The sequence below is a fragment of the Silurus meridionalis genome, chromosome 3 (genome assembly GCF_014805685.1).
Source record: "Silurus meridionalis isolate SWU-2019-XX chromosome 3, ASM1480568v1, whole genome shotgun sequence".
Classification (NCBI taxonomy): Eukaryota; Metazoa; Chordata; class Actinopteri; order Siluriformes; family Siluridae; genus Silurus; species Silurus meridionalis.
The window spans coordinates 21,070,514-21,083,107 of record NC_060886.1 but is presented as its reverse complement, the minus strand read 5'-3'; the positions used below and the strand labels follow the sequence as shown (position 1 = coordinate 21,083,107).

At 41.9% G+C, this 12,594-nt stretch overlaps 2 protein-coding genes across 2 annotated transcripts in view; both read right to left on the bottom strand.

Annotated features, from left to right (window-relative positions):
- Window positions 1-5,069, bottom strand: part of fam117bb (family with sequence similarity 117 member Bb) — a 33,631-nt gene extending 28,562 nt beyond the window's left edge. The window contains exon 1 of the mRNA XM_046845108.1: window positions 3,436-5,069. Within this exon, the coding sequence (XP_046701064.1) occupies window positions 3,436-4,159 (724 nt within the window). The 5' untranslated portion in view covers window positions 4,160-5,069. The remainder of the gene's footprint in view (window positions 1-3,435) is intronic.
- Window positions 5,070-5,407: 338 nt separating this feature from the next.
- Window positions 5,408-12,594, bottom strand: part of bmpr2b (bone morphogenetic protein receptor, type II b (serine/threonine kinase)) — a 50,153-nt gene continuing 42,966 nt past the window's right edge. The window contains exons 12-13 of the mRNA XM_046842930.1: window positions 11,202-12,484; window positions 5,408-9,218 (exon numbers count right to left, since the gene is read on the bottom strand). Of these exons, the coding sequence (XP_046698886.1) occupies window positions 8,947-9,218; window positions 11,202-12,484 (1,555 nt within the window). The 3' untranslated portion in view covers window positions 5,408-8,946. The remainder of the gene's footprint in view (window positions 9,219-11,201; window positions 12,485-12,594) is intronic.

The window sequence follows — 12,594 nt, the reverse complement described above, 5'->3', positions numbered from 1 at the left end:
ATTTGTCAACCAACAGTCCAGAGTTTTTCAACCTAATCTCTACCTAATGCATCTGAAGTATATGTGCGATTACCACAGACAAGAACTTCAACACAATCGCATATACTAAGAATAGAAAAACCCAGTGACTGGAAACCCCTTAAAAAAAAAAAAGGATGTCTACAGGCAGTGAATGAACATCCAGACAAAACAAGAGAGGAATTTTCAACCTAGAGAGCCATGAGAGAAAGTCCTCCCAAAATGCTGCTCTGATATAATTCTCATTCGCCTTTTCGATCACTAGAGTCATTCCTGCTTCTGAACGTGAGCTCCATATACAGTTCCACAAAATGTTCCTCCTGAAGATACATTATATACATGAAGAACTTAATGAAATTGTTCTCTAAAAAAGTTTATATAGTATATATAACAATACAGGGTTATTCAAAAAGAATGAACCGATTTCATTGTGCAATATTTTATTAATGAAAACCAATACAAAACTTCAGCCAAGTCACGAGTATTATACTCACAATCAACTCCCTTTTCAAATGGTCACTGACTCTGAAGCAATGCATCATGATATCAGTTCATTCTTTTTGAATAACCCTGTATATATGAAATATACTATATTATGTTCCCTGGGAAGAATTGACCTATTCTTCAGAGAAACAGAGCGAAATTCTTGCTTGAGCTAATCATGTTTAGAATACAGATGCAGCAGACAGAGAAAAGAAAAATAAATCTGGACCTTTCCTTCAACATGCACATCTCCTTCCTTAAAAAGGCGCAAAGCTCGCTAATCAAAGCCGACACATCTTTTCGGTATTATGACTCGGTTCTAGATAGCACACCTCGCCAGATACGGCGCGACGACCGCCGTTAAAACACCTTCGCCACTTTCGGAAGAATGCGAATGCCTGTTTGGGCTGGAAATATTCTCCAACCAGACTCAACACATTCTGCGCTGGCGAACAAACAATCTACAGGACCGGATGACGTTGAGGGAGCAGGGTTATGAGATATGGGTGTAAGTGGGTGCAGTGGTGGCTCTACTCCTTCCCAAGCTCTTTTTCTGAGGCAGCTGGTGTGATCTCGTTGTGGCCTGCCTTTACCACGCCTGTGTGCTCTGCTCTGTCAAAAACCACTTGCTTTCCAAGGGCAGAGCGAAAACAAGACTCAGGGGCCTGAGCATGTGTGTATGGAGTCGTATCACAGGGCAGGAATAGTTTTAGTGGAAACATGGAAGTTTATAAGGGCTGCTGCAAAGTGCTTGATTAACGGCCTGGAGGAATGCTCTCAATTATTGGTAACTTTGCGAGATGTGTTCACTGAAAACAGATTTCATGCTTGGAAGCCCTTAAGCAGGCCTATTCCTCCCTTCCTCTGGTCTAACTTGTTTGTCTTTCGAGCCTTTTCTTCATCCTTCACTGAGAGACTAGTATTTTCAAAGGGTCTCGGGTAAGCCTGTTGATCTGGAAAATCACTAGACTTCACAGGAACAAGAGCAGACTGTTCAGGGGAGCACAATGGGATAGGTGAGACGAGGGGAAGACTAGAAGCTCTGCACTGTAATACTGTACGCAGGCCTCGCACCGTGCTGCTTTTTTTTTTTTTTGCACAGAGCCATTTTTCCCCCTAAACCTGGAAGAAAAAAAGGATAAAAGAGAGATTCTTCTTTGTGTCTGCACCGCACTGCTCCTGCAGCTAAAACCACCTCACCATCAGCTGTGTCTGCTTACATTTCAGACCCCAAATTACCCGACTCACCCAACGCTGGTATTAAAACCTGGTCTTGTGTTTACAAATCGGCTCGCACACGTTGATCCCTTACCGTTTCTACACGCCGATTTAGATTTTCTTAAACCGGTTGGAAAAACATCGATATACTTGCGTCATCGCTCAAACGCTCTTGTAAATGACGTGTGGCGATTTAGAGTAAGACATCGCTAGGAGACTATCTCCACGGCATAGCCTGTAAGCAAACACATTAGCCCTATAATGAACCTCCGTTGGCGAAAGGGTAAACTTACACATGGCTACCGTGTACACAACACTGCTCCTCTAGCAGTCACAAACATCGAGGCCTCTGTCATATTTCCATGTGGCAAAGTGCCTGTGCTACAGTTTTACAAACAAGCCGTCTGGCTGAAGAATTAAAAAAAAAAAAAAAAAAAAAAAAAGGTGCCAGATAATCATTTAAGCACCATCTGAAAATATGAAAATATGGTGCTGAGGAGCTCAGAGTTAGTGGGTTCATTTTGTTGCCCCCCCTCCCCGCAGGCTGAGAGAGCAGATGGGGGTTTTCAAGCCTAATCGGGTTTTACCCAACAGCCCAAGGAAAGTGGAATATCTGTGAGGTGGGGCACAGGGGCAGGGTAAAGGGGGGGTATTGGGGACTGATTATCTAAACTGTCTTAGAGTTAGAGGTGAGGATTTGTGGAGCATCTTCAGGCTGAATGGGTGGAAATGACAATGTCGGTGGACATGTTAATGCCCCTGGTTTTCTAGCATAATAGGGCTCTAATGTAGGCTTGTAACAAGCTCAAGGTGAGCGTCACACGTGAATCCCAGTCGTTCTCAATTCTGCTCCTCGGGGACTCCCAGGTGTTGTGTTTTTCAGCTCTCAGCACACCTGAGGCAGGTAAAATAGGCTGATTATCTCAAGCAGGGAGACCAAATGTGCAGACCAAATGGGAGGATTTGAAACCCAGTAGCAGATCAGTTTCAGTGAAAACGATCCAAGATGGCCGACAGCTAAGGTTCAGAAGGAATCCACTTCTTCCTTTTTTTTTTTTCCCGTTAGGCACAAGAACATCTGATTTCCTAACCACAAGTGGCTCAAAACCCCTCTGCATCAAAGATTATATTTCCAAGAAGATCATGAGCTCATATCCCACCACCACTAAGCAACCACTGCTGGTGCTGGAGCAAGACCCTTAACTCTCAACTGCTCAGCTGAATCTATAAGAGAACGGTAAAGGTGTCTGCCACATGCTGTAAGAGGTACACCAGAGTGAACTCAACAAAGATCACGCGCAGCAACAGTTCCTGATGAGGCTTATTTAGTACATCTTTGTGCGACCGAAGTGCTGTCCTGTCATTTCTTAGCAAGGCAGAGACTTTCGTTTACTCATATTCGGCAGTGACCTGTGACGAGTGATAGAACAGAATAATAAACAGCAAAACAAAAAAACTTTTGGTAGGTTCTAAGGACATTTTGAAGCATTTGTGGAACATACAAGGGACAATGTCTTTCACAGCTTTGGAGCTCTTACCTGCAGGTTATTGAATTGTTCGACATAAATTCGCAACTTATTCATCGATTCACCTCTGACACTGGGTTACAGTAGAAAGTGCTTGACTGAGACTTAATGGAATGAATGCTTGTATAAATGATGACTTGTAGAACAATGGATCATTTCATGTAGAGGAAGGTAGGATGTATGGAGTTACCTTTGTGCACAGGTGAGCCCGGGCTTATTCTCTCAGGTGACAGCCTGTCATTCTCAGGTGAGGCCTGCTGTGAAGATGCCAAGGCTTTGCCCCTGTGTCCACACGATGCTGAAGAGGAGGATGAGGAGGAAGAAGTTGGCCCTGGAGGATGTGAGGCAGCTGTCAGCACCAGATTGTCCGTCAGTGAGCTGAGCAGCAGGGAGGGAGAGTGTGAGCCGATGTGAGAGGGCACAGACAGGGAGGAAGGCACGCTGGCATGAGCTGATGCCACACTGATCTGTGGGCACTGCGTGTGAGGAGACACTGGAGAGCTGCTTCTGAGCGTCGAGGAGGAGGAGGAGGAGGAGGAGGAGGAAGAGGTACACGGAGGAGATGCGGACGGGCTCAAAGCGGCGCATGAGGAGGAGGTCGCGGTGCGAGAAGAAGCGCTCAGGCGGCTTCCGGCTGCGTCGCATCCGCCGCTGCAGCATTTCACGTTAACGTTATTTCCTCCTGCACCACCACCTCCTCCACCACCTCCTCCACCGTTCGAGAGCGCCATCCTGGCCGGTAGGGGGGGCTGTGCCTGTGCTTTGAGCTGGAACGGCACAGTGGCTTTCATGGGCAGCAGGCGGCTCAGTAAACTCACCCCGGCGCTGAGACCCGAGGCTCCGCTCGAACTTCCGCCGCTCACCGAGCTGCAGTTGGACGTCGGCGAGCCGTTCCTGCGAACTCTTTGGGACATGACGCTGATAAACTCCCGTCAAATAAACCCTCTCTCAAAAAAGAAAAAAAAAAGGATAAGATATGGACATACGTTTAAGGTCGTGGACACTATTTTTTTTCAATCCTTCTTGTGTCACTCCATGCAGCGTGTCTATTTATTTATTTCTCCGTTGCACGGGTCCACACCGGATCTGTACTGCAGAACCGTTTCCCGTCCTGAACCAAACTACACGGCAGTGTTAGCCACGCACAGTCAACTCCTGCCAAAGCCCCGCCCACTCATCCCTTTCTGATTGGTCAGTCGTCGACATAAGACAACTTTTCATTGGTTGGTTACAGGATCCTTTTAACTCTTTAAAGTTGCCCAGGCCTGCTTTAGACCTTTCTCTTTTAACAAACACTGTTCACAATCATAGTACTGAATGTCATACCACATGTCACCTTCATTAATCCACTTTATTTCATATGTAGCACCACCAATATGAATAATACGATATTTCCTTTTACTTAAAATCCATAATGAAGTCCAGTATGTCCCAGGATGAAATCCAATAATGCACAGTAGAGTTTGTCTCCTGATTATCTATTAGGACAGATTATGCCGTCACAGTGATGTCCCTGTTATTACACATTTATGTTTCTATTCGACCGTTTTTCCACTTTTTGGGAAATGGCTTTGTTGTGGGGAACACGTGCCTTTTCATTGATGCTGTGGCTTCAACACCCTCCTGTGGTCAAAATGCTGATACTGCTTTTCCTCCTGATCCACGTGTGGACATTTTGCAAACGTGTTTTTTTGTGTTTCTTTCTGTGGACAGTCCAATTTATGATCAAGTCTCATCCTGTCTCAGGTGGTGAATTTCACCTGCGTACTGTGCTGTAAATGGCGTTTAAACATTATATCTGCATAATAAAGCCAACCCTGCACTCAATAACTGACTCTGATCTACCTTATACTAATTCTGAACATCCTCTCAACACATTTCATAGTGCTTGAATGTTGTCAGAGTAATGATTAATAATCACACGTTCACCCAGAAGTGGATTGATTCCCTTTTGTGACTGGTTTAAAGTTACTTCCTCATGTGATACCAGGAAGATTTTTCTTCCTACCACCCCATCTGGATTTTTGCAATCTATTGTTAATATTGTTGCTAGCATAAATATAATGAAATACAGTTAAAATAAATAGACTTCCCCAGTACCATCACTGAATCATTATCTGAAAATCGAATGCTGCATGTGAAAGAAGACGACAAGAGACACATTCTCTTTAATATAGTATTTAATCAACTGAGTAATGCAGGGTTGTACAGCAAGCTTTATTACTAAATGGCATTTAAACATATATCTTTTTTGAGTAGACTAAACTGAGTAGTTATTTTTCTTTTTTCTTACTTTACAAGCTGCAATAGAAAACATTTGTGGCTTTTTTTTTTCTTTCAATAAGCTCAGCCACAGATCTCAACAAAGCCATTAGCATCAGTATGAATTCAATGACTGAAAAAGGAAAAAGGGAAAGAAACAAAACAAAACAGCAGCCCAAATTAACAAATACTTTCCATTCTCTCTTATACATACACATACGATTAAATGTTATTCTAGTTTCTTGAAGACATAACAGCAAAAATGTTTTGCATCTGTATGATTGAATTTGGAAAGAGCTGCTCTGTCTTTTGACATGAACAAAAACAGAGCATTATTTATTTTGCTTTTAGTGATTTTGTGGATGAAAAATGGTGACTGACTCAGTTACAACTTTTAGAAAAGAATAGTTTGAATGGGACCTCATTACCAAATCTGCCATGTTTCCTCTAAATGTAATCATTAACCATCTTTCTAAACGTCTCTCTCTCACACACAGCCTACAGAATCCAGCACAAGTGGCCCAGATAATCAGTTTACCTGATTCGGGTCAGCTTGGATGGATTAAGATTGGAAGTAGGGAGATCTCCATGAACAGGGTTTGTTTGTTTTTTCTCCTCTAGAGCACAGTGTGTGACAGCTGGCATATCAACAATATCTAAGCATTATGATGACCGTTGTTCCAAGATGTCCTGGGCTAATTGAATTATATATATATATCAGCATTATCCATGGACACCTGTAAATGTTAATCATTTAGCAATATGCTGTAAAAAAGCAGTGACATCATTCAATATGAAGACCCAACCTACTGTACACCAATAATCCTGTGGGCTAAATATATTTTAAGGTCAGTATTTCAGAAATTGAAAACTAAGTGCCAAGAAAGAAAAATGTGACTTTTTAACCAGTGTAATTATTTCTGTCTAGCTTGAGAAAAACAAACAGCATGTACATAAAGTTAGTAAGTAATATCTGTCTGATATAACTGTGCTATTTAATCTAGAGATAAATATCACAGTGTTACAACATTGTTCTTGGTCCCGCAGCAACAGTTGAGCCTTCTGTATATGTGCAAGCAAAAGCATGCTATACAGATATATCTACACCAGATCGGTGAACCTATATTACAGATACAAAACTAAGATTTCCGCTTCAACAACTTAGAGAGAGGAAGTGAAACATACTTTGTTTGAATAATAAATTTGTTACAAGAAGTGGCACATTTTTTTTTACACAGCATACGGTTGCGCATTTTAAGGCCGTCTCTATTATGGGGAAGTTTGTTTTGCTGTACAAGAGAGGTTTTCCCATCATGGGGCATCACTATGTAATTATTTTAATGGCTCATGTCTGAGCTTCAAAATGCATCAGTAATTGTGGGTCAAGAAAAAAAAAAAAAAAAAAGTAAAACCTTAACTGTTTATTTAAAATGAAGATTTCATTAAATTGTGCGATGCAATGTTTAGCATAAAGCAATAATAATTAGGGCTGAAGTGGAGGGGCACTGAAATTGTGTTTCGTTTCAGGTGATTATCCAGCAAAATTTGTTCAAACTGCTCATGGACATGAATGAATGACACCAAAGCACATGGATGAATGATTAATGGCAGTCAAAAGGGACGCAATATATGATAATATTTATGGGAGTAATATAATAGAACAAAAATAATTGACATACAGCCTTGAGGTTTGGCCCATGGCACTGCTTTAAAAAAATAAAAACAAATAAAAAGAGAAATTAAAGCACACAAAAATGTCATTCTGAAATAACAGCTGTGTATATGCATCATGCATATATATAAAAATACACATATACACACACACACACACGTGTGTGTGTGTGTATATCTATCTATACATACATATATATAAATACACATATACACACGTGTATGTATGTGTCTATATCTATATCTATATATATATATATGTATTTATTTATTTTTATGCATACACATGCGCACACACACAGCTTCCCTCTGATATCATGATTGTATGGAGAATAAGATGAACGCTAACCACCAACTAAAGATTACTTTGATACCTGATACATGACCATAATTGACCATATTTGACCATATTTGCCATTTCAGTACAGCTTTCAAAAACAGAGGTTTAAAGAGAACTAAAGCAGCTGTACTACGCACAACGATGTACACATTTAGTTCCAGGTTTGTGTTATGTAACATTAGATATAAATTACATTTGAAGTAAATACTTGGTGTCCATGGTGCTGTTTGTGACTGGAATGCAGAGAGCAACACCTAACCTCAGCGATTTGTCCGTTTTCTCATACGAGTCCCCATGTGTCACAGCTGCTCTTGGGCTTCACATGGATCCTTATGCAGAGGGTAACGCATCAGACTGTTAACACAGACACACTCTTGTATATTCACACTTGCGGAAACCTAGTCCTTGCAAACAAATGAGTGAAGTGTGTACTTTGATGTCGGCTAATAAGGGAGAACATTATTCCAGATATCAGACTGAGACAGAACGTGATTCCGATTGTAACAGAATTGAAAAATCCTCCATTCTTCCAAGCTTGCAGAATTACCAGCCGTCCTCTGTTGTTGGGCATCTCCAACAATGCGCACACCCAAAAATCATTTTACCTTTCCCCTCAAGACTGCTGGGATTGATAAAGGATTGTCATCCAGAAGACAGCGGTGGTTTAAGGAGATAGAAGATTGCAGGTAAGTGCACAGTTTAGTTTACAGTATGTTAACAAATGGAAAATGCTGCAAATTATAGAACAAGATTGAAAGTATTGAAAAAGCACCTCAAAGCTAAAGCCTATTGCACATTTCAGAATGTAATACAAAAATGGGGGACACGTATATATAATTACATACAACAAATGCTTGAATGTACTATGCATAATACACGACAGATGCTATTGCAGTCAAAGCTCTTAGAGGCTCCACTGCATTTTTTATCAACTTTTTATATGGACTAGATTTCATTGATGCCCATACAAGCGGTCGAACATGATTGTTAAATCAACAAATTGTCTTTTTTTTTTTTCCCCATTTTTTTTTTTTTTTTTTTTTTTTACATTTTAAGACCAGATTTAAACAAGGTCCAAGAAATCAGACATAACTATGTGATTAAGATCATGATTATAAAAAAAAGTGCAACAAATACAAGAAAGTAATTATCAAACAACCAGACACACAATGATACGTTGATTTACAACGAGACAACGGACATAATGGAAGCATTGTAAGCCAATGATGCTGCATAGCTGGGTTCGGTTTAAAGCAATTATTTTCAAAAAACAAAACAAAAAAAACCAAACAAAAACTCATTTTCAAGAAAAACCATGATGTTAAGTGCTCGCAAATCGTATCTTAAAAAACTGTTCTCTTCGTAGCATGCTGCCAAACCCTCCAGTATCAGTAAGCTGCTTGTGGCTGTGTCTCAGCAGGTAAGTGTTCATAGGCAGGCCATGCCAGGCGGGTCAGAGGAGAGGGTTGCTGTGGCAGGTCCTTCTCCGACCAGGAACACGGCAGTGCTGGATTTAGAGCGAGTAGCTCCTGCTGCCCCCTGCCCTCCACCTGCCCCGTTGTTGTTGACCTCTCCATCCAATGTATCTGTAGAGATGATCCACGTTGAGGGACGCCACCGTTTTAAAGAGTAAGGCGTCTTCACACGCCTCTTTATCTTCTCAGCTGATGCAGCTTTTCCCTCCTGAGAGGAACTTTCAACTGTAGAACAGAGGCAGAGATAACGTTAGATAATTACATAACGGAGCTTGTGAATGCAGAGTCGATTATTACTGTTCTAATGTCTAAAGAATATATATATACATTGGTATGAAAATACTCTTATAACAAATACCCAGAGACTCCATGTAGATTTTTATACAGCGTCTTGTATTTTGGTGTACCATGATAAATAATATCCTTAATATCTTATTAATAAAGCCAGATCAAATCACTCCAAATTTACTGTTAGGCTAAACTAACCAACTAATCAAAACAGTGCAATCAAGGCTGTGTTGTGTGTTCTGGCAGCATGCAGCTGTCTGTTACTGTGCTTCATGCATGAAGTAACTCTGACTGCAGGGAGTGTACAGTATATCCTTTCCCCTGTTAAATGCAGAACCATAAAACAAACATTAAAAATAAAACCAACACTCGCACATTCAATGGCTGTGCACAATTTGTTGTCTTTCTATTTTTGTTCATCTTGAAGATAATGATTTCTACTGGTTTACTTTTTTTGTCTCATATATAAACAGTTTATGTGGGTGTTCCACCCACCACTATCCAATACTATACATCAGTCTCTAATGTGTGTAAACCACAGCAGCTATCTTTAGTTCAAATCTTTAGCATAAGCTTCTGCACCGTTTGAGCGTGCCATGTTTTTTGGTATGGCTGTACGGCACTCCCATCTCCCTACATACATTATCGCTGTTTACAATTGGCGTAATGTTCTCGGGATCTTTATCAGCCCGGAGAAGTTTCCCCTTCCTTTCCACTTTAGGCAACAGAGGAAAAAAGATGGACAGAGGAAGGGAGAGAGATACGCCAGCTTTCTCCTGTTGAATAAAGCGGTAGTGCTAATTGGCCAGTTAAAGGACATTCAGTGCAGAGAAACACAGGAAATTTATCTCCAGACGATGTTTGTGTTCTTGCTGGCACGCACACTAACTAATAAATGTAAAGGCATGAAAAGAGAATAGATGGTAGTGAGAGAGAGGAGAAAGAGCAGAAGAAATAAACCTGCTGCAAGTGGTCCTCAGAAATTTAGAACACTGGTTTGGGGAAGTGGCAACGAGGATATAAAGACGCAATACAATAATAACATTTGTTAAGCAGGAGAGATCTGTTCACCCTGAAATCATTAAATGTGCAGGCTTTCAAATGTGCTATTTTTAATTAAACGATGGGTTTGTTGAATCAGATAATCTCAGCCAGGCAACAAATAAAAGGCACTCAAGTAAATCAAGTAAAAATGTTAGTTTTTGTACATCCATTCAAATATGAAAATGATTTACTACTCAGACGAGGCTCCGGATAAATGGCATCCCATCGCCCCAAAGAATTATAGTGAATGTGTCAGAAGAATAAAAGCAAATGACTGCTATAACAGTGTTAGAGGAGTTCGGAGTAGTGATGTTGGTGTCAATGACATGTTAATAAAATCAGTACGTTTTTTTGTGACATAGTGACTGGATTAGATAGATAGCTAGAGTGCTCTCTCAGCTATTCTACCGGTTGTGCCTTCCATTAGATGGTAATGATTCTTAATGATCAATTATTCATATGTATGAATAAAACACAACAGTGTGTTGTGTTACAGCAAAATAATCAACAACAAAGTGGTGTGATGCTGTGTACAAAGTGACACAAAGGTATTATAAAGGTACTCTTATAACACAGCAATTTCCCCAACAATTACTTTCCGATTTCTTATATACTGAAGAATTAAATGTCTCACTTTTTGTTGTTCCCTCAACAGTGTCTCTCCTGAAGTACATAAGACCAAAAATGCAGTGCAATGTGCTCTGGCCTGCAGTTTTTCCATCATTATAGCTCAGTGATGTGGTTTCTCCTCTCATAAATGTTAAACAACTAGCTGCACGTAACCAAGTATAATCAGAAAATGCATGCAGGGCAACCATGGACAGAGAACAGATGGTTAAATGTGAAAACCCAAAAGACAATAGAGTAGAGCTTTACCAGACACTGAAAAGTCCTGTGAAGTGGTCGACAAATCCAGGGAGTTGGGTCTTTCTGGTCTCCTGGGTTTGTCTTGTCTCAAAGGGGCTTCCTCATTCACTTGCAGTACTCGTGGCCCTGCCAGAGCAGGTCCTGCTGGTATTGCACTTGATGCACCTGGCCCAGAGGAAACTGCAGTGTGGACGTTGCTGTTGTTGTTGTTGGAGTTGGTGCGACCCGTGTGCTCTCGGCGTAGCAGGGGCTCATGCTCGTCAGGACTGGAGTTGATGTTGATATTCAATCGAATGTCATCACCACTTAGCTGGCTTTGGAGCAAAGGCAGGCCACCTCCCTCACCCTGTGGTCCAGCTGGGTTTGTGTTCCCGAGGGAGCTGCTGGCACTACTGGAACCACCTGCATAGCCATTAATCAGGAGCACTCCAGCTCCGTTTCTCACTCCTGCCCCATTATTGGTTAGTGTCACTGAATGAGGCTCTGCTGCTGCCACAACATTCATCTTGGCCACACCTGTTTCCACTTGCTTCAGGTTGGACTTGTGTCGGCCAAACTTGAGCCGAGAGGATGAAGACTCCTTGCTGGGATTTTTGGAGCCAAGGGCCAGGCTGGTGGGCCTCTTGGGGAGATTCTGTTGTTTTGGAAGGGGAAACATGGTGGGTGGGGCATCAAGTGTGGCACTGCTACCGGCCCCAAATTCAGCCTGATGCCCACCTCCAGCTCCTGCGTTCACCTCAGCTGCTAACTTTATAAACGGGTAAAGCAGGCTGGAGCTGCCTGTGCTGAGCGGGTCAGGAGCGCTAAATTGCTTCTGAGAATGCTCCATTAAGTTCTCATCAGAGCTCTCCTTCAGGTTCTTGTCCACCTCCTTGGGGTCCAGTTTGGTGGTCTCCAGGTCTTCCTGGGTGAGCTGCAGACAGACAGGCACACTCAGGCCTGCTCCAGCCTCCTCAGATGGGGCTGATTCAGAGATGGTGGACATGACTGTGCTGGGGGTGAGGCCTGCTGTGGTTGTGGTGGTGCTTGTGGATATACTGGCTCCGCTGGTCTCAGGACTTGGGAGACGTGCCTGTGCTTGTGCCTGCTGTCTCTCGTAGTTAATTGAGTTCCTGTTCTTTTCTCCTACGCCCCCTGTGCCAGGACCGATGCCACTCACTGAAGAAGTGCCTGAGGTGGACATGTCTCCAGGAAGGTTCTTCACCATGCCATCATGGTCCTCGATGTATGAGGAGGATGAGTAGTCTGGGTAAGACCCAATCTTTGGAACCCTGCGACTATGGGTTAGGTTCCTACAGTGGGACAGAAAGCAAACAAAGATTATGTTTACCCCAACATCCCTAGTGTAACTAATTTAAAATCATAGTTTATTCATAAATATACAGAAAGCTAAAATGACTAT